The sequence below is a fragment of the Lactuca serriola genome, chromosome 2 (genome assembly GCF_051521515.1).
Source record: "Lactuca serriola cultivar US96UC23 chromosome 2, Lser_US96UC23_V15, whole genome shotgun sequence".
Taxonomy (NCBI): domain Eukaryota; kingdom Viridiplantae; phylum Streptophyta; class Magnoliopsida; order Asterales; family Asteraceae; genus Lactuca; species Lactuca serriola.
The window spans coordinates 171,086,436-171,113,993 of record NC_136409.1 but is presented as its reverse complement, the minus strand read 5'-3'; the positions used below and the strand labels follow the sequence as shown (position 1 = coordinate 171,113,993).

The 27,558-nt window shown below is 38.1% G+C and overlaps 1 protein-coding gene and 1 long non-coding RNA gene across 2 annotated transcripts; one reads left to right on the top strand and one right to left on the bottom strand.

Moving 5' to 3' along the window:
- The first annotated feature begins 21,482 nt into the window (after positions 1–21,482).
- LOC145087379 (anthocyanidin 3-O-glucosyltransferase 5-like) lies at positions 21,483–23,124 on the top strand. Its single transcript, XM_079025328.1, has one exon. The coding sequence runs from the start codon at positions 21,548–21,550 to the stop codon at positions 22,988–22,990; it is 1,443 nt and encodes a 480-aa protein (XP_078881454.1). The 5' UTR covers positions 21,483–21,547; the 3' UTR covers positions 22,991–23,124.
- Positions 23,125–24,237: 1,113 nt separating this feature from the next.
- Positions 24,238–26,860, bottom strand: LOC145090586 (uncharacterized). The gene is made up of 3 exons (XR_013701659.1): positions 26,637–26,860; positions 25,151–25,233; positions 24,238–24,372 (listed from the first exon to the last, which is right to left on the bottom strand). It is a non-coding gene; the product is annotated as an uncharacterized LOC145090586 (long non-coding RNA).
- Positions 26,861–27,558: the final 698 nt, after the last annotated feature.

Below are 27,558 nucleotides of genomic sequence, written 5' to 3'. Positions count from 1 at the left end.
GTTTTCGACGTTCTTTATATCCACGCGAAGGTGAGACCACGCTCTACAACTTTCGTTTACACTCCGTTGGCTGTCGAGATGCATATGCTATCACCTTTTCTTTTTGGGTCAAAACACAACCCAATCCAACCCCAGACGCATCGCTATAAACAGCGAAGTCTTCAACTCCATCGGGTAGAGAAAGTATCGGTGCCTCGCATAGCTTCTTCTTTAACTTCTCGAATGCTTCTTTATGCTTATCACTCCAAGCATAAGTAGCTCCTTTGTGGGTCAAAGTTGTCAATGGAGTAGCAATCGAAGAAAAGCCTTGGATAAACCTGCGGTAATATCCGACTAATCCTAAAAAGCTTCGAATCTCCGTGGGACTCTTCGGTTGTTCCCACTTCATCACAGCTTCAATCTTCGCTGGATCAACCATTATCCCTTCTTGGTTGACCACGTGACCCAAGAATTGGACTTCACGAATCCAAAAATCACATTTGGAGAACTTCGCATACAGCTTCTCCTGCTTCAAAACTTCTAACACTTCTCGCAAGTGTCTGCCATGCTCCTCCTGGCTTTCCGAGTAAATCAGAATGTCGTCTATGAATACTATCACAGATTTATCAAGGAACGGGTTACAAACCGTATTCAGCAAATCCATGAATGCTGCCGGAGCATTGGTTAGTCCAAACGACATAACCAAGAACTCGTAGTGTCCATATCTAGTTCTGAATGCAGTCTTCTCGATATCTTGCTCTCTTACTTTCAGCTGATGATATCCTGACCTTAGATCGATCTTCGAGAAATAGCTCGAACCTTGCAATTGGTCAAATAGGTCATCAATCCTCGGCAACGGATATCTATTCTTTATTGTTGCCTTATTCAGCTCTCTGTAATCGATGCACATTCTCATACTTCCATCTTTCTTCTTCACGAACAACACCGGAGCTCCCCAGGGCGATGAACTAGGTCTAATGAAACCTTTGTCCAATAACTCCTGAAGTTGCATCATTAGCTCCTTCATCTCCGTCGGTGCTAATCGATAAGGTGCTTTTGCTATTGACGTGGTTCCTGGTAACAAGTCTATTCTGAACTCCACTTGTCTATCAGGTGGTAATCCAGGAAGGTCTTCGGGAAACACTTCCGGATAATCACACACCACTGGAATACTCTGCATCACCTTCTTTTCCTTCTTAGCATCAATCACAAATGCTAAATATGATGTACATCCCTTGGTCAAACACTTTTTGGCTTTCATTAGAGAAATGATTCCAGAATTCACTCTGCGTTTGTCCCCATACACCATAAACGAATCCTTACCAGGCGGGTTTACTTTAACTATCTTCTTCTTGCATAAAATTTCGGCATCATTGACGCTAAGCCAATCCATTCCCAACACGATGCCGAAACCATTAAGATCGATGGGCAATAATTCCTCGTGAAACTTATTCCCATTAAGGTCGATTAAGATGTTTTTCATACGATGACTAACAGGTACAAACTTGCCACTAGCTACTTCGACTAATAAAGCATTATCTAGTCTATCAACAGGCAAAGCTAGTTTCCTACCAAACTCATGTGAAATAAAGGAGTAGTTGGCTCCAGAATCAAACAAAATTTGAGCAGGTAGTTCGTTAACAAGAAAGGTACCTGAAGCGACATCAGCTTCATCTTTCGCAGCTTCGAGTGTCATCTGGAAGGCTCTTGCCTTCAGCTTTGGTGGAATGTTGGGCCTCGCTGCCTCCTTCTTCTTTGGACAGTCTTTCAAAATATGCCCCTCTTCATTGCAACCAAAACACATCCTTTTGTTGTTTGGACATTCATTGGCAAAATGTCCAACCTTCCCACACTTGTAGCAGGTCACATCCTCGCTACATTTCCCAAAGTGCTTTTTCTTACACTTATCACACCACTTCACTTCGCCTCCTTTTCCTCCAAACTTTTTCGAATCAGATTTCGAAAATTTGCCCTTCTTACCGGAACCAGATGTTCCCTCAAACTTTCTTTTCTCACCAACCTCAACCTTGACGGTGGTTCTTCCCTTTATCATGTTCTCAACAGACTTGGCAGCCCAGATAGCTGCCTCTAGAGTAAGTGCCTGACGTACTGGCACCTCGTACTCCCATGGGAGTCCCTTCGCATACCGGTCCACCTTTGTCAACTCGTCTGGAACGATACGCAAGGCAAACTCCATCTTATCGGTGAAGCTATTGGTGTATTCATCAATTGACATGCTGCCTTTCGTCAATGTCAGGAACTTGTTCTCCAACTCCAACAAATTTTGAGCCGAGCAGAATCTGCGCTTGAACTGCACCAAGAACTCTGCCCATGACAATTGCAGTGGCTCATTAGGGCTCAACGTCTTCCCTAGAGTGTTCCACCAATGAACGGCTCCACCTCGGAATTGTCTCACGGCATAGATAGTCTGCAACTTGCCTCTGTAGCCACATGTCATAAAGGCTAACTCCATTTCGGAGATCCAATCCATAACCCCAATCGGATCCTCCTTTCCATTGAAGGTCGATGGTTTGCAAGTTAGAAAATCCTTGTACTTGCATCCCATTCCATCATTCCTTCCATCATGGTTATCTTGCCTAACTATCGGTGGGTTGGCTTGACCAATAGACCCACTAAAGTTTCCACCTTCCGAGTGCCCTTCATTTAATTCAGGCTCCTCCACACGAGTTGACAGTTCTTCACGATTCTGTTGAAGCAACCGTCTAGTTTCATCCATCTGATGATCCAACATCGTCTGAATCATCATTTGCACACCAGCCATGGTTATTGGCTCTTGTGCTGCTGCTACGACAGGTACTTGTTCAATCACTGGTGGTTGATTCCTGTTTTCATCAGCATTTCCAACTCCACTTCTTTCTCACCATTTTTGATCTACACACCGAATAAGGTGAAATTAGATCCTCAATCATGATAGGTATTCAAATCTTCCTTACCACTCTGAAACATTTACATGCTAGTTCTAATACCGTAGACGTACGCTTAGAATCCTACACACATAAGGTTTCTAGATCCGGTCGGCAACAGACCATAGATCCGAACAAATAATATCATATATGGCAACATATAACATTTAGCACATAAAAGCATTTTAGGCAACTTTCCTAAAATTAACCAGTGCTCGTGTCTAAAACACAACATACACACATCTCAAAATTCCACTTAGCATTCTAAGTTTAAGTCTAGAAATCCTACAAATTCCTAGTTCGCTTAAACTAATGCTCTGATACCAAATGTGACATCCCCAAAATCTCGGCCAGAAAAGACCGTTTTTCATTTATGCTTTTAAAGAATTTCAGAGTAAATCCTTTTGATTTGAAAGAGTTGCGGAATTTGTTCCCAAAAACAAAACATGATAAAACAATGTTTACCAAAGCATTTCATAAAAGAAATGTATTTTTCATTATATAATCAAAACTCGGGGTGTCATGTTCCGATACAGACCAATAAGCATAAACGATAACATTACAAGTCATTCAACAAATATATACATATACAGACTTGTAAACAAAACAACTGATGGTTCATCCATCTCATGCCCTCGCGCCACTTCCTGTAATACAAATAAAACTGAGTGGGTCAGGCTTGGGAGCCTGGTGAGCATATAGGGTTTTCAACCCACAATAAATAATCATATTTAATTTCCACCAACCAACAATAACCCAATTACCCATTCTCGTTATTCTCACTTTATGTCCCTAAAACAACTAACACAAGGGACCTAGTCTAAGAATATTTCATCGGGGCGACAACACAGCTTCGGGGGTACCTCAGCAATATAAGTCAAATAAGGCAACCATGAGGGGGATGGAGTACAGTGAATGAACACCCAAGTTTATTAACACCTACAGGTGGCGAACCTGCTAATGTTTCCACAAGACTGTCTAGAATAGCCCATGGTCGTCATCTAAACTCCGCTAGATGACTAAATCAAACAACAACGAGGCCTCTCATTTGTTTATTACACACCAACTATCTACCCATGTTCTACCCAACATATTAGTAGATAAAATATACATTTTTATACATAGTTTTGAAAACCTGTATAGCATGCTTTAATCAACACATAATCCACATAACAGATGAGGCACACACACACAACACATATCTCATAGAGAATAAATCATATCTATGAGATAGAAGAGAGTGAATACACATTCACACATATAAACAACAATATACTATACACATAGCACGTATTTTATAGAAAATACTTAATATTTATGTGTTAGAAGAAGGTAACTACACACTCACACTTATAAACAACAATATACTTAATACACTCGAACCAAACTTGTATTATTATCGTGTTTATGAAAGGTAGTATACACTCACTTGATCAGAAGATAATCGGACAGCACTACGACTTGCAGAAGTAGTAATCCTCAGCAGATCTGGAAGATCTTCACAAAAATCGAACTTCTCGCGGGCAGAGCTTCGGCTCGGGAACCGCACTTCTCGGGATCTTCGGGATCTCGGGACTTGCCTCGGGGCTTGAGTATGATACCGGGGCCTCGGGATATTTCTGGCACGCAAAACGGGAGAGAGAAGAGAGAAAATGAACAAAAGACTCGGCTGCCTTCGGATCCTATTTATAGGAGGCTAGAGCCTCGGAGTACGCGGCGCGTACTGCTTCCGAAATCGTCACTGCATGCGTCATCCGAAGCCACTTGCTGCGATGTCGACACTTCGGAGTACGCGGGGCATACGTCGGATCGGACCGGTGACTCGTCTTCGGATAATGCCGGATTAAAAGATTAAAAATAAATAAAATTTATTTAATAAACTTCGGAAATTCATATCTTCTTCATACGAACTCCGTTTTCGACGTTCTTTATATCCACGCGAAGGTGAGACCACGCTCTACAACTTTCGTTTAGACTCTGTTGGCTAATTTTGACTTTATTTTTATTATTTATTTTTAATAGGCCGCGACAGAAAAACTTCGTTATAAATTCATAACTTCTTCGTTTGACGTCCGTTCTCGCCTAACTTTTTATCGCTTTGATACCAACAATGAGATCTTCGATTCTCATTTAGATTGCTTCGGCTAAAAACCGCTCGATCTCAAATCGAGTATTTCGGGCTGCACACCGCTAAGCCGAAACTTCGATAAATCATAACTTCCTCATACGAAGTCAGATTTGGGCGTTCTATATATATTCGGAAACCTCGTTTCAACTACTACAACATTATTCAAAGATATTAAGTTTATTTTACACTTAAATTTTGACGCTTATTTTTATTCTTAATTAATCAGACCACATAATTAAACAATTAAGCACAAAACACATAATACTCAAATAACACAATCTTATTATTTCAAAACGAGTTACAAAGGTTAACCTAGACTATTACATTGCTAAAAATGGCAAGCCCGGAAACACAGGCGTTACAGATTACCAGGGCAAGGGAGAGGGAGATAGATCTGGAGCACATTTGGAAGAGAAAGGCGGAGGAGGGGCATGTTATGGGGGCTTCAGGGAAGAAGCCCAAGGGATCAGATGCGGGGCCGAAAGGCCAACAGGGGCGGGGTCGCTGCAGGAAATGCGGCAAGGCGCACGAGGGAGCGTGCAAGTTGGGATTGCCAGGTTGCTACAAGTGCGACAAGTTAGGGCACTTCAGCAGGGATTGTACCGCCCCTGCACCTGTGATTTAGACATCAGAGTTGCTGTGTTTCCACTGCAACCAGAGGGGCCACAAGAAGGCCAATTGCCCCCAGTTGACAGCATCAGCACTGGTTAAGGCGCCAGCTCCAGCTACCCTGCGGATTACAGATGGCCGGCAGGGCAAGGCAGAGGCTCCGGCGGTGAGGAGACGGGCGTTTCAGCTGACTACAGAGGAGGCTCGCGCCGCACCCGATGTGGTGACGGGTATGATTCTTTCCCTCTATCTTATTTTTATGATGTTATGATATTGATATGTGCTCTGTTTTTATGCGTTAGGATCGTTCCATGTGAACGATATTCCTGTTCAGGTGTTGTTTGACTCGGGTGCCACCCGATCATTTGTTTCCCTTGCGCTTAGCAAGAGGTTTACGGAGTCTTCGGGCATGTTGGATTTCCCTTTAGAGGTAGAGATTGCCGATGATCGATCGGTGCGAGCGTCGGCAATATTCAGGGATTGTGTTCTAAGGTTATTTGAGGAGCGCTATTTGGTGGATTTGGTTCCCATCCCTTTGCGGGGGAACAAGGTGATTATAGGCATGGATTGGTTGAGCCCTAATGGGGCGGTGATAGATTGCGCACAACAGTTAGTGCGAGTCAGGACCCCAAGTGGGAGAGAGTTGGTGATCCACGGCGAGAGGCCACAGCATGGACCCACAGTATGTTCAGCAACGAGAGCTAGGCGCTACCTTCAGCAGGGTTGCGCAGGATATGTCGCTTACGTTATGGATACCCGAGATGCGGGTAAGGCGACGGTGAGCGAGGTTCCAGTGGTGCGAGACTACACTGATGTGTTCCTGGAGGAGCTTCCTGGAATACCTCCGGAGCGTCAGGTAGAGTTCAGGATCGACCTAGTTCCTGGTGCGGCTCCGATAGCCAAGGCACCATATCGGTTGGCTCCTCCTGATATGCAGGAGTTGTCTACGCAGCTGCAGGAGCTGCTAGATAAGGGATTTATTCGACCGAGCAGTTCACCCTGGGGAGCCCCGATCCTGTTTGTGAAGAAGAAGGACGGGTCGCATCGGATGTGTATAGATTACCGGGAGCTGGATAAGGTGACGGTGAAGAACCGTTACCCACTCTCGAGGATTGATGACCTCTTTGATCAGTTACAGGGAGCATCTTGGTTCTCCAAGATCGATTTGCGTTCAGGTTATCATCAGATGAGGGTCAGAGAGGAGGATGTATAAAAGACCACGTTTCGGACGCGTTATGGCCATTATGAGTTCGTGGTGATGCCGTTTGGGCTCACCAATGCTCCTGCCGCGTTCATGGACCTCATGAACCGCGTGTGTAGACCGATGCTGGATCGATCTGTGATAGTTTTCATTGACGACATCTTGGTTTATTCCAAGATGCAGAAGGAGCACGAGGAGCATCTGAGAGAGGTTTTGGAGACCTTGAGGAGGGAGGGCTTGTACGCCAAGTTCTCCAAATGTGAGTTTTGGTTGCGCGAGGTGCAGTTTCTTGGGCACCTCGTCAACCAGAACGGGATTTCAGTAGACCCGGCCAAGGTGGAGGCCGTGATGAGATGGGAGGTTCCGAAGTCTCCATCCGAGATTCGGAGTTTCCTAGGATTAGCAGGCTACTATCGGAGATTCATTCAGGATTTCTCCAAGATTGTCGTACCCCTGACACGGTTGACTAGGAAGGTCGTGGTCTTTCGATGGGGGCCTGAGCAGCAGGCAGCGTTCGAGATTATGAGACAGAGATTGTGCGAGGCGCCAATCTTAGCCCTGCCTGAGGGCGTAGAGGATTTGGTGGTATATTGTGATGCGTCCATCTCGGGCTTAGGCGCGGTATTGATGCAGAGGGGTCATGTCATTGCTTATGCCTCGAGGCAGCTGAAGCCTCACGAGGTGAACTACCGGGCGCATGATTTAGAGTTGGGGGCGGTGGTCTTCGCTCTCAAGATTTGGCGGCATTACCTCTACGGGGTTCGATGTACCATTTACACGGACCACAAGAGTTTGAGGTACTTCATGGATCAGCCGAATCTGAACATGAGGCAGTGTCGGTGGTTGGACGTGGTGAAGGATTATGATTGCGAGATCCTTTACCACCTGGGGAAGGCCAACGTGGTGGCCGATGCGCTTAGCCGTAAGGCGGCACCGATCAGGGATGTGTGTATGAGGATGACGGTGGTGACTCCACTGTTAGAGCTGATTCGGGAAGCTCAGCAGGAGGCTATGAAGGAGGAACATCGGAAGAACGAGCGAATAGTGGGTCAAGTCACCTCCTTTGATTTTGATAGCCGAGGATTATTGACAGTACACCGTAGGGTGGGGGTGCCGTATCTCGGAGGCGTGCGCCAGATCTTGATGGAGGAGGCGCTCCCGATTCTCTATTCATCCAGGGGCGACGAAGATGTATAGGGATCTTCGTCTAGGCTATTGGTGGCCCTGCATGAAGCGGAATGTGGCATGGTACGTCGAGCGGTGTTTGACCTGCAGGAAGGTCAAGGTCGAGCATCAGAGACCGCACGACAATATGTAGCCGTTAGACATCCCGTTGTGAAAATGGGAAGATATTATGATGGATTTTATCACAAAGCTTCCCAGGACTGTGCGAGGGGTAGATTCGATTTGGGTCATCGTGGATCGATTGACCAAGAGCGCCCATTTCATTCCAATCCAGGAGAGTATCTCGGCCGAAAAGTTGGCCGATATCTATATCAGGGAGATAGTGGCGCGGCACGGGGTGCCAGTGTCAGTGATATCAGACCGAGATGTGCGGTTCACTTCCAGGTTTTGGAAGAAGTTTCATGATGAGTTGGGCACTCGTCTGCATTTTAGCACCGTCTTTCACCCGCAGACGGATGGTCAGAGCGAGCGGACCATCCAGACTTTGGAGGATATGTTGCGGGCATGCGTGCTAGATTTTGGTGGTAGCTGGGATACCTATCTTCCCTTGGCTGAGTTCTCGTACAACAACAGCTACCACGCGAGTATTGACCGTACCCCATTCGAGATGTTGTACGGACGGAGGTGTAGGACCCTGATATGTTGGGGTGAAGTTGGCCAGAGGGTCATGGGGAGCACCGAGGTGGTGCTCACGACAACCGAGAAAATCCAGCAAGTTCGAAGCAGGCTTCAGACTGCGCAGAGTCGGCAGAAAAGTTACGCCGACAAGCGTCGATCAGACCTGGAGTTCCAGGTCGGGGATATGGTTCTCCTGAAAGTGTCGCCTTGGAAAGGCGTCATTCGATTCAGGAAGCAGGGCAAATTGGGCCCGAGATTCATTGGTCTGTTCAGGGTTGTAGCCCGGGTGGGCAAGGTGGCATATAGGCTGGATCTGCCAGCCGAGCTCAGTCAGATCCACAACACCTTCCATGTCTCCCAGCTGCGGAAGTGCCTAGTAGATGATTCGGCGGTGGTGCCGCTAGAGGATATACAGGTTGATGACAGCCTGAATTACATTGAGCGCCCAGTCGCAATCCTCGACCGGAAGTCGAAGGATATGAGGAACAAGAGGGTGGAATTAGTAAAGGTGCAATGGCAGCACCGAAAGGGTTCGGAATGGACTTGGGAGCCGATGGAAGAAATGATGGAGCATTACCTCGAGCTGCTTCAGGATCGAGCAGCAGACTTCGAGGACGAAGTCTAAAATAAGTGGGGGAGATTTGTAGCACCTGGTTCCTGGTATGTAAAATTTATCTAAGTATTTTATATTTTTAGCCTTGGACTCGGCGAGTTGTAGGCCAGACTTGCCGAGTGGAGACGGGTTTAAGTTGGTGAATCGGCGAGTCCACATTCTGGACTCGGCGAGTCCCAGCTGTCTGATGAAACCCTAAATTCTAAGGGTTTGCGCCCTATTTAAACCCTCTTATCCGCCCCCAAGCTCGCCCCTTCACCCTCAGCGTTCTCTACTTCATTCAAGCCTTGTTCCTTGTGAGTTTGAAGCATTTTGGTGTGTTTTCTTGAAGATTTGGAGAGGGAAGGAGAGTAGATCAAGAAGAGAAGAAGGAGGCCTGGCATCCTTGTGTTATCTCAGTGATTTCCTTGAGGTATAACTTAGTTTCCCTCTGTTTTCATGCTTATTGTCCCTTGTAGCTCCATGAAAGTCCTTCTTGAGCCTTTCCCCAAGCTTGTTTGTGTATTAGGGTTTGTAATAAGTTGTTTAGCCTCTAGATCTAGGCATGATTGAGCTCCAGGAGCTTGGATCTACTGCCTTTATGGAGCCATATTGCATGAAAGCCCTAGATCTACTCTTTTAGTGCATTTTGAGCCCTAAAACCTTCATTGGTGTTTATTTATACGTAAAGTTGGAAACTTTACGTGTTAACCAGGCCCTAGAAACCCAAATCTGTGTATGGTATGAGCTGGATTCAAGCAGAATCGCGTATATAGTATTTGCATGTGGCAGACTCGACGAGTCGAGTCGCGAGTCCCCGAGTTTTCCCGTTTTTGTGTTTATGGAGTGGAGTGGTGAGTCATGGGGTGTGACTCAGTGAGTCGGAAGCCAGACTCACCCGTGAAGAAACTCGGCGAGTCCAAGGCAATCTTCTTGCCTCAAGAACAGACTCGACGAGTTGTTCAAACAACTCGGCGAGTCCCAACATAGAGTGTTCTTCGGATGAAGACGAACTCGACGAGTTGTTCATACAACTCGGCGAGTAGGATGAAGGATGTTTGGACACCAGTTTAGAAGGAAAACTTGTCGAGTCAATGCCAAACTTGACGAGTAGAGTCGGGACAATGGTCAGACAAAGGGATAGGGACTCGGCGAGTTGGCAGGCCAACTCGGCGAGTCGGGTCAACTGGAAGTTGACTTTGACTTTGACTATTGGCTTAGTTAGGGGTAAATGGTCATTTTACCCTGAGGTCGATTAGCAGCATTTGACTGAGTGTTTTGTGGGGATTATAGCCGAAGGATTTCCGGGGCAGCAACAGCAGGAGGCAGTCAGTTCTGACGCAGATCAGCAGCTACTTTGAGGTGAGTTACCTTCCAGTAGCGGTGGGTCTACAGCCACAATGCCGACCCACCAGTAGGGTTGTATGATAGATGTTTGTCTCTGTGATATTCATCTAGGTTGCTGCTACCTGTGATATGTTATTGTGCTAGTATGATATGATGCTATGTGCTAGTGACAGTAGGGGGGAGATAGTCCCCCAGAACACCTGTCGATAGGGCTGAAGGGGCGGTTATGCCCAGCCATGCTAAATAGTTTGAGGTATATGTGTTATGTGGTAGTGGTAGGGGGTGAAATAGTCCCCAGTATCCGGTCGAGAGGACCGAAGGGGAGGCAAACTCCCAGACATACTGGTCAGTATCCGGTCGAGAGGACCAAAGGGGAGACCAACACCTAGATATGCTAGTCAGTGTCCGATCGAGAGGACCGAAGGGGAGGCAAGCTCCCAGATATACGGGTCAGTATCCGGTCGAGAGGACCGAAGGGGTAAGTCGGGCACCCAGATATGCCTGACAATATTTGTATGTTATGTGATTGTATGATATGTGATATGTTGGGGGAACTCACTAAGCTTCGTGATTACAGTTTTCAGTTTTGATTTCAGGTACCTCTTCTTCGAAAGGGAAGGAGCTGGCGCGGTAGCGGCCCATCACACACACGCCTTGTATTCCGCACTATGAGACCCTCCTGGGAATTTGTACTCTGACTTTATTATGTTTTTTATGAAATGTTTTTCAAGACATGCGATAACTTTTATGAAATGATATGATCAGTGAACATTTTACTCTTAAGGTTCGCTAAGAATATGTTTTAAAAATGAAAATTTTGGCTCGTATTTTTGGGATGTTACAAAAATGCCCCCGGTATGGGAGTTACTAACACCTAAACAGACGGAAAAGTTAAGAAAGGGACTGGGCGGGTAACAAGTTAAAGTTTTGGGGATGGTACGAGTTAAAAAATATTTCTAGGGACCAAGCGTGCAAGTGACCACAAACCACATGGACCATTCGTGTAATTTTTTCTGGTTTTTGTGGTCACCAAAACTTACATGAATGATCTTTTTTGGTCACACCGTTACTTTTGGTCCTTTTAATAAACCTGTGTAATACACGGGTCTCATACCTAGTAACATATTAAAATTGGATAGAACAGATGACGCCACTTTTGATGCATATATACATATTTACCTTTTCTGATTCAAGAGTTTGTGACACCTCTTTTCTAAAAGTTAACTCACTCTGGCTCACTTTTTTGTCTTCATATGTTAATATGTTAAGGGTATTCAGCAATAGTTACAATCAAGCTATTTATTTATTTATTTATTTATTTATTTTTTATCCTAATTAGTTTTTATCATAGATTTTATATTTTTATTGTTGGTTTTTAATAAATTAGGTTATTAATTCTATGAATTAATTATAACTATTTGTTGTTATATTACATGTAACTTTGTTTTGTTTAAAAATATGAGTATGTTTGTAATTGAATTTTTTGTGATTAGTAAATTTTGTTGAGAAAAATATTGTTAAGCTTTTTCATTTTACATTATATCTTAAATGATTTTAATGATGTAAGATAGCGTGTATGGAGCTTAAATGAACAATTTACTTTAGAATGCATACATTGTTACATTTTGTTATTATTTGAAGTATTTTTCTATCCATTCATATTTTATAATTATTTGACCTACCCTAAAGCAAAATCATAGCTACGCAACTGACGTCACCTCAAACTTACGTACCACCGAGGTGGTGTTAACGCGTAAGGCGGGTTCACCTCGGCTGCCCTTGTTACGCTGATGCTTCGCCGAGGTGGTATCTAAGGTTCTCTTTGGTAAGAAAAAGTGGCTTCAACAATGAATCTACACAGGAACGATTAACACCAAACTTGTGGATTCGAACAAAGTTTACATCTTTAATCGGGGATAAAGAAAACATAGAAAACATAAAATTCCAATAAATAGACTTTTGGCAACAATTTTGTTGAGTTGATAACCCCAGTCTCCCGAAACACTTCTAAAGTAATGAAACAACACCACTAACATAACATTTTATTTGAGAAACGTGTTGCAATTAACCACCATGTTGTACGCCAACCAAAACTTTACAAAAGCATGTTGAAGGTTGCTATCAAACGAGAAACTTAAGAAAACGGGTTGCGCACCTTTCTTAATTTCCACCAACTCTGGGGGTGCATAAATATGATAATTATAACAGGAAGGGGTGTATGGAAAATTGACATAAGATCACATAAAATAATGGAAATTGGGGATTTTATGAAAATTGACTAAAGGCTCTATTTTACATAAGAAAATAATATACTTTTTTCTCATGAATTCATTATAAATTGTTTTTTTAGCTAAAATATACTATCATTCAATAAAGGACTTTTGTCTATAATTTTTGAAAGACGAACTATAACACTTTAGAGTTTTATTTTATTGAGGGCTTATTAATTTTCTAAATTAAGAATATGAAAACATTTAACATTTCTATATATCCAATATTTTATCAAACAAATAATATTAAAATTCCTAAGTGATTATAACTTAATTGTAACTTATAAATAGACTCACGAAATAGTAATAAAAATATAATTGGATACGTTGGAGAAGTTCAATATTGATGATGTGTTAAATCTTGTGAATAAAAACATACATGAAGTTCACGATGTGTTAATCTTGTGAATAAAAACATACAAAATATGCGGATATTCCTCAAATATCATAATCACAAGTTGACATTAAATTTTAAAAAAATATAACTATAGCAAATAAAGTGTTTAGAGCTTTATAAAATTCTACGCTAAGTCCTTCCTGTTGGTTATTTTAGTATTATCAATATGTTTTAATGTAGTTGTTATTAATATTGATATAGATTGAGTTGTATTTAATTCACTGAGGTTGAAGGTGCGGAATACATATTCAGAATGATAAATGTAAACTCTGGACATGAGGGTATAGGGGTAGTGTCCCTAGGTAAGGATTCCAAGGAGCGCCTCTGATGGGGTCTAAGGGCAGCGCCCCTAACGGGTCCAAGGGGCAGAGCCCTTGGTGGTGGTTGTGACATCATGATAATGTCATATTTAGTTATGTCTAAATAACCATATGTTCAACCATCATTTTAGCGCCAAAAATACATGTAACCGTAATTAACTACCTTTCCCTCTTGTATAAGAACATATTACATGTTCCAAAAAAGGGGTTTACTTTTCTACATACTTGAAATATGTTCATCATATTCTCTCTGTCTCTCAAGAACACATCAAACAAAGGTATTATGTGTTTCTCAATTAAAATTAGGCCTATAATTCGGATTGGTTTTTATTCTTAGATTATCACACTTTTGAATTCGTGTACCTAGACAAAAAGAGAAGAATTACAGATTTCGAAAAGTGTTTGAAAAACACGATCATAGAAATTATCCAAGTTTACATATTGTTATTCTGATTCCTTAAAACTAACACTTCCTAAGTGTTGAGGATGCAACTTACATTTTGTTTCCTATGAATATGAATAAATACACCCAACTTCTTAAAAACCTACATTGCATCACTAGAGTTCATTCGATATTGTGATTCTAGGTTTCAACATTCGTTAATAAAGTTGAATCCATTGTAACTTCTATCACATTGAATAGGATGGCCATTCAAAACTTTGTTCATCAAAACTCTATGTTTGAGATGATGTCATGAATGGTTCATTGTATACATATACTCATAATAGATGGTGCAACTAAAGCAATTTTGGAGTATGAAGCCATAAACGAATTTAATATTTATCTCTTCTTTCAATATCCATAGCAATAACGCACCTATTTAAGACCATCAAAACATGCTTAAACTTGATTTATGGTACCTTCGAATAATTGAATGCATAAATTGGGTCTGTAGAAGTTTAAATAGCAGTCCAAAGTTCTAGAGATTAAGGAGAGATATATTAGTATACATGTTACTGTAAAAGGTATAGAAATAACCTTGATTCGTTGAAAGCTCCAAAATTTTAAAAAACCAGAGTTTTTCGATGAGAGTCGATCTTCTGTCAACAAAAATTCAATATCTGAAAAAAGTCATCATAAAAGCTGTGGTCCAAACATACTAATTTTTTGGACTAATTAATTGTACAAACTACAATGATTTATGATTTATAAGGATTTTTTGTAATAAATAACACCTAAGCGTGTTCCACATATCAGGACTAAATCTTTAAATATTATTAAAAGAGAAACTTTATGACATCACTTTCAACAATCAGAGTCATTGATTGTGTTTCATTCATATATTTTCCACCTTTAGATCGTTATGCTGACATCATCATTTAGTCAACCTTTTTTTGTCCACCAATTTTATGAAATCTATTAATGACAATTACTTTTAATATCAGGAAATCTATTAATGACAATTAAATTTAACCAAAAATAAAATTATTTTTAAAATTAGAAAATCTATTAATGACAATTAAATCTCACCAAAAATAAAATTACTTTTAAAATTAGGAAATCTATTAATGACAATTAAATCTCACCAAAAATAAAATTATTTTTAAAATTAGGAAATTATCATTTGGTCAACCCCACCCCTCATTACCCGTTTCTTTTGTTCTGGTTTGAAAATCACTAACACAGACATTATTTTATTTTCAATTTATTGCAAGGAAGAAAACATGAAGATTAATGGTGTTGGAAGATACATAAGAAAGATTCTCCCACTAATTTCAATGATGCGTACGTCTTCTTTCACAACGATTCAATCGATTCCCCCTTCTACGACCTCGAATCCAGATACAATTTATCTTCCCATGTCTCTATGCGCAGACAATCCATAATCTTATCTCTTTGATTCCTCCTTTTGTAACCTCGAATCCCTTTCATCTTATCATCACAACCGCAAGCATTCATTTATTTCGTCTCCTTCCCTTTCTTCATATTTCTTGCGTTTCACCTTAGGGCTCTCCTTCTTCCAGTCAGTTATTTGTTTCTCCGCATAAAAACTTATAATTGATTTGTTATGTTTCGATTTCTGTGTTTATTTCTCAATTTTGATGAAAAAAAACCTAATTTCTACACTTGCTTTCAGGAATTAAGGGAATCGTCGCTCTTTATCCGCCTCCCTTTTTCTATCTGTTGCAGAAACTAGAAAGACGACATACACACACAGTTAACGCATTCAGCTTTTTGATTTATTCATAGGTTTGTTTTCTACACCACTTCAACCTCTTGCTTTGCATTTTATATGATTTTTTGTTACTATTTTCTTCTTTTCCCTCATTTTTTCACCATTTTTGTTTATATATATATATATATATATATATATATATATATATATATATATATATATATATATATATATATATATAGCTTTTGTGTGCTTCCTTTTTTCTTCAGGGCTATCTTGATGTTGATTTTGGGTTTTTGTTGAACACAATTATGATATTTGTTCTTAATGTCAACTGGCATTCAGTACCTCAAGAACATATAACACCATCTTGCAAATAATGAAGATAAACAAAAAAGAGAATAAAAAAAGGAGTCGATTTGCATCAGGTAGCAATTCAATCTTTAAATATGTTTCTTGCTAGATTTTTTTGTTGTTAGTGATGGAACAAGTAATATGATAGTTAAATATATCTCTTTTTGTATTTGCTTTTAGTTGTAGAAAACGATAGAATAGACAGAGAAGTTGTCGTCAAAAGATATTAGGTGAGTTATTAGTCCCAGAATTCAGTTTGATTGAGTAGTTGGTAAAATAATATAAAAAAATGGTCAACATTTATCTGTATGATCATAAAAAATAGAAGTGGTCAAATAATTTTATAATTTTGTCTCTAAAATAAAATGGAACTTTTCTTTTGGACTAAAAAAGAGTATCAAAAAACTCCCAAAATAAGACGCCCAACACTCAGATGAACACGCTCATTAAAAAAAATAAAAAATGCTTTTATTTTTTACTGAATTTTTAACATATTTTTCTTATTTTATATATGTTGATACCAACCGATTTCTTTCATGTTGATCCTCATCCTAGAAACCTTGCAATTGGCTCAAATGAAACATGAATAATGAATCATTAATATACTATGTTTTGGTATGATGAGGGAGATTAAATCCTTGACCACAAAATGATTGATAGATCTTTTCATGTAATTTATGAAAAAGTTGCAAAAAAAGGTATGATTTTTTTTATTATTTATTTTTCTAATATTGTAAAGCAGGGACACCATAATGTAGTTTTTTAGGTACTTGAATAGAATTTATGTTTAGATTAAGATTAAAAAGCATTGTGTTATCATTAAAGATTATGAAGAATTTCATAAGTCTTGAAGCGCTTCAACCCATTGGAGACATGTCGTCAATATGTAAAAGTTGAGAGAAGAATATTTGAAGTTCTGGAGCATTTGAGGTTATTAGGTATGTATTGTATGTAGTTCTTTAGTTTATATTCATATCCTTAAGCCGTTATTAGATGCTTAAGCTATTGAGACAAAAAAATTTGTAATGACCGTGTACTATCAAAGTTTATCATCGGGAAGATTTGAGATTTTTATGTATAGAAGGTTGATTATCAAAACAAAATATATCCACTTCCAAGAATTTATAAAATTTATATATTTTTCAGTATAACCAACGAAAGAATGGTGTTTTGCCATCAAGTTCCATTTGGCCTTAATTCTTACCTTCTTAGATAATATACCATCGAGGTAATGGGATACAATCCCTTTCATTGGAATAAAAAACCAATTGTGGGACACTATATTTGGGAATCTTTGTAGTTAGGTCATTCCTAAGATTCTTACATTTGAAGACCAAACATTTTCTAACCTTATTCCATAATATGCATGCTTTCTAAAAGTGCAATTCTTATATGATTTATATGGTTGTATAACTTTGTATTTTTTAACAGAAGCACGAATCGCACATGATGAGAGCCGAAGTATGTGTAAAAGGGATATGAAAGTGGATGTTACCCAAAAATTGATGTTGGAAAATCAATTCCATATCCTTCACTTTCATTAACCAATACATGTGCTTTCCAAGATCCGATATAGTTAATTTGGATGCATATGTTGTCAAAAAGGATCTCAGGTTGTCAAAAAGGATCTCAGGTTTGGCTTATTTATTTATTTTTAATTTCCTATAGGTAAATTGACATTTGCATTATTAAAATAATGTATGTGTGAAGTAAGTATAAACAAAGAGCGTTTATTTTTTGCAGTCATCTAAAGTTTGGTAAATGACCCATTTTACACTTCTTTTTTAGGGCGTTTTATTTTCATTTTTTTGTAAAATCTTTTAAATTTTGCATTATAGGAGTATTGATTATGGACTGCACATCTCTACAAATTATTCTAACTTCTTGACAGCTCAATATGAAGTCACCTCATAAGAATTCGACATTCAAAAAGCTTTTTAACTTGCCACCAAAGGAATTTCTCATCGGTGATTTTGTCATGCTCTCCATGAGAAAATTAGCCCTTCAGGTATACTCGGACGGTTGGATTTGATTACGGACTGCACATCTACACGAACTATTTACTTATTATAGTTTCCAATTTCATTTTTGAAGAGTAGACTCTTCCTATATTCAAGAACTGTTGAATTTTATGCCAACTAATTGGTACACAAAACAAGGTTTTCATTACAACTGCTTTTTTATTATTTTATTTGTTCTTTTAGTGTATGATACAAAATTAGATGAGGTAGGTCAATGTTATGAGCTATCATTTTAGGGTTTTATACGAATTGTAGCCTTGTATTCCGAATTTTTCATTTTTATTTAACGAAATTATGTTATTTTTCCTTTTGTTTAATCCCAATAAGAACTTAAATGAAAATGAAAAATAACAGATAATTCAACTACAAATACAACATATAACATTTCAGATTCTAGAGGACATTTGACAGTTTTCATATAGGCCGCACTTGCGTTCTCCAGGTTAAAGTTTTTTGCCAACTCAAGAAAAAGGAGTAGTTTGCCCGTTGATTAAAATTGACTTATATTTGGAGATATGTATAAATTGATGCTAATACCCTTAATAAATGTTATTATAAACACACGACACACAAACACAAGGGTGTTGTCGTAACTTGAGTTAGAAATAGATTTACTTGCAGAATTCTTGAAAAAACATTTATGTTATTTGCTAATGTCTAATGATCGTCAACACCAAGCTTTTGTAATTTCATCACCTTCGAAAGTTGAACAATAACATCAGTAGGGAGAGAAGTATAAACATCATATATGTATGGAACTAAGAAAATCAATGGCTGCAATAAAAAAATGCAAAATAGCTTGAAGGAATAATTCTTTTTGAAAGATTATTTATTTATTTATTTTTAAATAACCTGTTGTAATGAGTCAAATGTAATTCCCACAAGTGTTTTAGGACCCTCCTACACCAATCATATTATTATTACAAATCAATAAAACATTAACTCGAAGAAAATATAAAAAGTTGTAATTTTTTTGAAAAAAACATGAAACTTATTGGAAGATTATTAACAAATCGATTAATAACACTAAAAGCTCCAAATGTAGCATTAATTTGTATTGCATTAATTGATACATCAATAAGAAGGGAAAAAGACAACTGACATTGGTTCCCAAACCTAAGAAGGGTATAAATTAAAAAGATATAATATTAAAGGTATTCATATGGGACAAGGTCGTCCAACTAATAAAACAAAAAACGTTGTTTACAAATAGGTCTTTCATCGGTTATAGATATTCAAGCATTTCATTGTTTTTTTCAATGTTACCAATAAAACTAATTCTATTTTTGTTACTTTCTTTTTAATTATTATGCCAGCTTTTTATACTTTTATATGTATTTTTTATATATTCCCCGCGTTTTACGTGGGTCGTAATCTAGTAATATATTAAAGAAGAATATCTTCTCTCATTCTTGATATTATGATTTATAAAACCATGTTTATGGGGGTGCAGGTGAACAACCGATTGGGTAGAAAGAAAAATAAAAATAATAAACAATAAGCTATCGCAAAGGCCGGTGGAAATAAAACCACCAAGCAACCTAATGTCATGCTCTTGATCGATCCACGTACGTGGCAAAATACGATTGTGCCATATGATCGGTTGTATTTTTATTTTAGAGTAAATTACACGATTGGTCCCTATGGTTTAGGATAATTTGCATGTTTGATCCCTAATTTATTTTTTTTAATTCGGAAGGTCCCTAATGTTTGTTTTTGTTACGCGTTTGGTCCCTGTCTTACCTAAAAAGACTATTTTTCTCTTGATTTTTTAATTTATTTAAATAAATACACCCCAACTCTATCCTTCACCTTACCTTACATACACCACCATTTTTTTATTTAAATAATAGTCTTTTTAGGTAAGATAAGCAGGGGCGGAACACAAGCAATAGTAGAGGAGGGGCCGAACCGATTATTCTCCTACCTATTTGTTTCAAAACAAATATTCTAAATACATGACTAAAGATATATCTATATCTAGCCTTCTAATAACAAACCTTGGTTACTAATAGGAATCAATACATATAACTTTAGTAATATAAATTATAAAAAGAAGACAACTAATATACAATTGAATAAAGTATTACACTTATAACAAAAGTTTTTATTAAAAACTAATTAAATGAAAGACAAATAACATACAAAATAATACTTAGAGTTAGAGAAAATGTATAAAAAGAAACAAATGAAATCAATTTACTTTAGTTGTACGTTGCAATTTTACTATTATTACAAAAACCATTATGAAAAAAATAAAAAGGTATAAGACAAGACAAGTCATAATAGGTCCTAATGCCTAAGCTCTCACAGTAACTCTAATCTAGTCACTTTAATCTGACATTGGGTATTCTAAAACGAAAATAAATATAAATAAAACAAAAGTCTAATCCTCAAAACAATAGAAATATTATCACAAATGAAGGAGAGGAAGAATACATGCCTGTCACAGCGCCGATGGATGGTTGAGTCAAGGCGACAAGAAGGGTGGGATAGACCAGCATCATTGCTCTCCCGCTGCTATCTTTGTTTCTCCGGTGGAAAGGGATGCTTTCTCATTGTATCTCATTTGGTTTCGTTTTTAACTTTTTGAAGATTATCTCTTTACTTTATGAACTTTTGGAAATATAATCTATTCTATTTTCTATAACTTCTCTTCTCCTACTTTTTTCCTATTTTATCTCCTTAACGTAACCGATTGTAGTTTACTATTTTACTTTTTTCAAATTTATGAGGGCAAATACATCTAATTCTTAGATTAATAATTTTAAATTTTGATAAACGTACTGCTATAATGAATACCTGATCTTTTCTTCTGATCTTCTCTTCTTATCCTTTTGAAAGTGATGAGGGGCCAACATTAGTATTTACCTAAACTAGTAAGTTAATTTGAATTGTTTTAGTATTAAAAGGCAAAAAAAACAGGGGGGCCATGGCCCCTCCTGGCCCCTAAAGGGATCCGCCCCTGAAGATAAGAACCAAGCGCGGAACAAAAACAAACAGTAGGGATTAAGCACTTAACAAAAAAAAACAGTAAGGACCTTTCGAATTAAAAATATAAGTTAGGGACCAAACACATAAATTATCCAAAACATAGAGACCATTCGTGTAATTGACTCTCTCTCTCTTTATATATATATATATCTTTATATATATATATATATATATATATATACCATTCGTGTAATTGACTCTCTCTCTCTTTTTATATATATATATATATATATATATATATACTATTGATAAATAATAGAAAAAAAAATCATTTGGATGAAAAAGAAAATATTCTTTTAATTTAAAGTGAGGTTGTGAGCATCGATAAACATAAGTGCTTTTTAAAAAAAATAAATAAATAAACACCTAACCATGTTCCAAATATTAGGACCAAATAATGCATTTTTTAATGTATATCTTTTCATTCATGATAAATACAGGAAACACTAGAAAACGCCTTAATCATTTCAGTCCACCTCCCTTTTGTCAGTATGCCTTCCAAAAAACTTCACGCAGCAATACTATGCAGTCCCGGCGTTGGCCATTTAGTCCCGGTATTATTACTTGGCCGCCGTCTTATCAACCACCACAACCTCCATGTCACCGTCCTCGCTGTCACTACCACCACCTCAACAGCGGAATCCCAACTCCTCAATTCCTTGACCGCGGACATCCACCTTCCAGTCATCCAAATTCCTGCTGCAGACATCTCCTCCGTCGTTTCTCCAGATGCCAAAGTCGTCACAAAGATTTGCGCCATGATGCGGGAAACAATACCCACCATCCGTACCACCATTTCCTCCATGGACCCTCTTCCCGACATCCTCGTCGGCGATATCTTCTCAACAGAATCGTGGCCTATTGCCGAAGAAATTGGGATGGCCAAGTACGTTTTTATCACCAGCAACGCATGGTTCACCGGACTAGTCACTTACTCTCCGGTATTGGATAAGGAAGTAGTGGGTCAATATGTTGACCAAACAGAGCCGTTTGAGATACCGGAGTGTAAGCCGGTCCGACCGGAGGATGTTGTGGATCCCATGTTGGATCGGGACGATGAAGACTATCGGGTGTACTTAAACCTAGCAGTTGGTGTAACGTTGGCTGATGGTATCTTAATCAACACATGGGAAAATCTGGAACCACAATCTCTTCACGCTCTCAGAAATAACGAGATTTTACGTTCCATCGTAAAAAACAAACCGGTTTACACAGTTGGTCCGATAACCAAAAACTACGAACCGGTCGGCGTGAAGAGTGAGGTGATTGAATGGCTTGATAAACAGCCGGAAAGGTCAGTCATATACGTGTCTTTTGGAAGCGGCGGAACGTTATCAGCCGAGCAAATTACAGAGCTGGCTTGGGGATTGGAGCTGAGCCAACAAAGATTTGTTTGGGTGGTCCGGCCACCTGCCGGACATATTAAAGACGGGTCTTTTTTCGAATCCGGGCATTCGGGTGAACTAAATGGTCAAGCAGATTATCTTCCAGAAGGGTTCTTGAATCGAACCAAGAAAAAGGGTTTTGTTGTGCATTCATGGGCCCCACAGGTGGAGATTTTGAACCACGTGTCGGTTTTGGGTTTTATGACGCATTGTGGATGGAACTCAACACTAGAGAGTATTAGTAGTGGGGTAGCGATGATAGCATGGGCGTTGTATGCAGAACAGAGGATGAATGCGACGATGCTGACGGAGGAGCTGAAGGTGGCGGTGAGGCCGGAGGTGTTGCCGACGAAGAAACTGGTCGGGAGGGAGGAGGTAGAGAAGATGGTGAGGTGTTTGATAGATGGCGAAGAAGGAAAAGCAATGACAGAGAAAGTAAAGAGGTTAAAGGGAAGTGCGGAGGAAGCATTGAGCGTAAATGGTTCGTCTTATATTTCAACATGTAAATTTGTCGAGGATTGTTGGTCTCGAGTTCATCTGTCAAGATGAGTATGCATTAATAGATAGAAGCAAATATCACTTGGCATTTCAGTATGTAAGTTTATATGCACGATGTTGGTTGAATCGTCCCCCTTGTATACGACATTATCAACACAAATGTTGAATCAATGAACTTCTGTAAAGCTTAGTAGTTCATCGATTTGACCATTGTCAAACTTCTTCAAGGTCATATGTGTCTATCTGATTTTTACACGTCGTTTATTATAAGGTTTTGATGTAAGAGAAGAAGGTTTTTCTCGGTTAATGAGGAAGAATATTATGAACATGTAACTGAATCTTAGGAATCATTATTATTGAAATTTTAGGGTACAATATGTTTCCAATATGAGAGTTTTATGAAAAACTTAATTCTCAACACCATTTGCAAATCTAAGGTCTTTTTGGTTTACTTTGCAAAAATGGAGTGGTAACCCCAGTAAGCCAATGCGGAGATTCATGTATTTTACACCTCAAACCTTTTAAACTTCAAGTTTTTATATTTAATTTACATAATCGATAATACTTTACATTTAAATCCTTTTTTAGTTGTGACTTTTATTTTACATTTATACTATAAAAGACATAAGTTTTATCCCCCACTTGTCATTATTTTTTAAAAAGTTTTCATTTTTAACATTGACCGATTAGAAAGAAAATAGCTTAAATGTAATAGCCTTAAAATAAAAGAACCCTAAAGATAAGTCTCTCTCTCTCTTATGTATACATTTTAAGGTGTTAATAACAAGAAACAATCAGATAATACAGACAAGTTGAATAAAAAAAAGTAAATAATAGTAATAATAAAACTACCGAAGAGAATAAAGTAGTGTCGAAATTTCGATTTACCAAATTTAATGCATATCACTAAAAAAAAAAAGGTATTACCGGCGACAAAAATCGCCGCTATTGCTCACGAAAGTCGCCGCTAATACCTTTACTGGCGACATGTCACCGCTATTGAGTCGTCGCTACTACTTTGTCGCTATTGCTCAAAAAGTCGCCGCTAATGATAATGTCGCAGCTAATGGTACGCGTCGCCGCTAATGATAATGTCGCCGCTAATAGTGTCGCTGCTATTGGCTTTTTTTTTTTTTTTTTTTTTTTTTTTAAAAGCAGTCATTTCTGGTTGTCAAAAAACCGATACATAATAACGGTAAATGCAGAAAACCTGATACGTTAAATGCAGAAAAATGATTACATAACATCCAAGTTTTATAATACCATACATATACCAAAATAAATAACAAAATTCTTATAAATTTTTGTCGTATTACAATCTCTAATAAAAGATAAAACTAACACAACGTGTCGTCATCACCACCACCCTCGTTCCCTCCTATAAGTTCCATAGTATTCTCCGAATTCTTGGACATTGGTAGAAGATTCTCCAACTATATAGTAAATAACAACATATAAACTTGTAATTTAACCTATTAACTTAAACCAACCTAAAAACTACCAAATGATAAGAAAACTACCGATTACCAATTTATCTATATATTAACAAGCTATCAAATTAACAAACCAAGTAACTACATTAACCTTCTAAATTGAACCAACAATCAAACTAACAAACCAACAAACTAATAATTACCAATTTATTTACAAATACACATTACATAGGAACTATCATAGTAATTTACTTTAAATAACATTTTCAATAATAACATCCTACTTGTTTTTTTTTTTTTTTTTTTTTCTTCCATTATGACATTGTAGTTTACACATTGCATACAAATACACTCCAAAATGCATACAAATACACACATACATACATTATACACATATATACATACTTTTTATACACATAAAACAACCATCAACACACTCCAAATTGCAACAAATACACACATACATACATTATACACATATATGCATAAAACAACATCAACACAATCCAAATTGCATACAAATGCATACATACTTTTTATACACATAAAACAACATCAACACAATCCAAATTGCATACAAATGCATACATACATACATTATACACATATATACATACATTTTATACATGCACATAGATGAAATACACACAATTTTCACACACATATATGAAATACACATACATATAACATATTTCACACACATATATGAAATACACATATATATACACAAAACACACACATAAATGCACACATATATAACAAATTACAAAAAATGCACCTGTGGTTCCCAAAATTTTGCTCTCTTTCAATTGGTGGTGGTAGTCTTCGATGTTGCAACAGTGCTTGGTGGTGGTGGTGTAACTTAAGACAACAAAAACCAACAAAAAAAACAATTAGGTTTGGAATTTTGGTCAGAAGAGAAAAGAAACAATTTTGTGCAACTAATCACAAATACAAGTAGAAATCGACATTAAAAGAGAAGGAAAAGAAGAAAAGAGGAACGAAAACACAAACCACAGAGGAAATCGACAGCAACAGTGCCGGAATTAATGTCACAGTTAAATCATCGGAGATGTGGAAGTAAGGAGTTTCCAGTGGTCTATAGGCGTCGTCGGTATGTCTTCTAGCATCTGGGAAACTCGATTGAGCAAAAATCTTCGAAGAGAATGGATAAAAACGCAGACAAATGAAAGCTGTGAAAGCAGAAAGGGGTTGTTATTTGCGTCGACCTTTAGCGGCAACATCAATAGCGGGGACAATTAGCCTTTAGCGGCGACAAAAGCCAATAGCGGCGACAACTAACGAGGGAACTTATGCCGCGTCTTTTTTTCGAGCTTTAGCGGCGACTATTTTCGACCTTTAGCGGCGACAAATTGTCGCCAGTATTGCTTTTGTGCGAAAACGAGGCCCCAACCGTTGGATTATATACTCAATCGGACGGCTAAGGTTTACCAGAAGGGGATAACGCGGATTCGGGCAACAAGGCATTAGCGGCGACAAAGGCTTTTAGCGGCGACATAGTATTGTGTCGCCGCTAAAAGCCTTTGTCGCCGCTAATGCAGTGATTTCTTGTAGTGACATAGGATTTGGATGAAGAAGAAGAAACATGATTTTGAAAATGTATATGTTAAAAACCCTAAGCGAATAAAACATGTTTTAATGATGCGGTTTTAAAAAAAATAACAACTAATTAAAATTGTGTTTTAATGGTGCTACCTATAAAATTTTGCATCAAAAAATCAGTTAATAATGGTACACAAGTATACAAAACCGCACAAACAAACTTGTTGTCAAATTGATATTAGAGTGAGATTAATTATGGGGGCTCATCGGTGGGACATATGTTATTGCCACGACTTATCATGACGAACTATGATAATTGGAGTATTATGATGTGTGTGTTTCTTAGTGTGTAAGACACATGGGAACTAGTCAAATTTTGTTACGAAGAGCCGACATAATTAGGAAATATAATGGTAGCGTCGAAGGAGACGAAAATGAAAGATTAGGCCGCTTTTAAGTTATTGTCCCAAGCGGCGGATGAATGAGGTTTTGAGAAAATAGACGGTTGAACATGTTCTAAGGAAGCATAGGTCACTTTATACGGCGTTCAAAGGTTTTTATCGAGTTAAGCAACGAAAACTTCAAACTCTTACAAGGGAACATGAGGTTATGAAAATGAAAAGGTCAAAAGGAATCTCCGACTACATCACGCTTGTAAAAATAATGGTGAAGCAATTTAAACGAAATATAGATTATCTTACCAATGTAAGAGTTATGGAGAAGATTTTGTAGTCCTTGATAGAAAAATTCAAGAATGTTGTCTGTGTGTCTTGAGGCGTATGAACAAAGATAGAAGAAGGAACATGAGTCGTTTGAGGAAGTACTACAACCCATGTATTTATCAATGACAGAAAGCTAATATATACTAAAAAATTTGCAGTCATGGGTGCAAGCATGGAGATCAAGATGGTGACACACAAGGCCAAGGAGGATATTATAAGGAGAATGGGCAGTTAAGCCAACAAAATTGGCAAGAAAAAGGATATGGTCGTTGGAGAGGTTGTCAATCAAATAATTGAAATGTCGAGTAACTCCAATAAGTGCTTTAAGTGTGAAAAAGTAAGGGTTTATGTAAGATATTTCTATTCTAGAAAGAAATTATTTTAGAACATGTTTAATGTTATTTTTTCGATCACTAAATGGGTCAGAAAGCCTATTGTTGTCCCCAAATTTTACAATTCACAACCTTTTTAGCTTAAAAATATATGTTTATGTTAATGTATGTGATAGATCTAAAACTTTATGGTTGATATTCTTGTTCATATTCAGTTGAGTTTGTCATGTTATATACGGTTTCCTCATCTCATTTTTAACGCGATTGGCGAGCATTAATTTTCATCACATGAAATCCAAATATAATTTGTACATGTTATTTTTTGAATTAACAACTTGCATTACCACTTGTTATCACAAGTGTAACTCAAGTTCCTTAGTTTCCCTTTGCATGACCCATTAAATATGAGAAGGTGAACCTAAAGAACTCGATGTTTTTGATGCAAATGCAATGTGTGTCTCATTGGTTCCCCACGACCGATTCTATAGGTTTTGATGGGCGATAGAACCATGAACAAAAATTCGCATATTAACTTATATTAGCTTATTTATTATTTTCAGTAGTTGTAA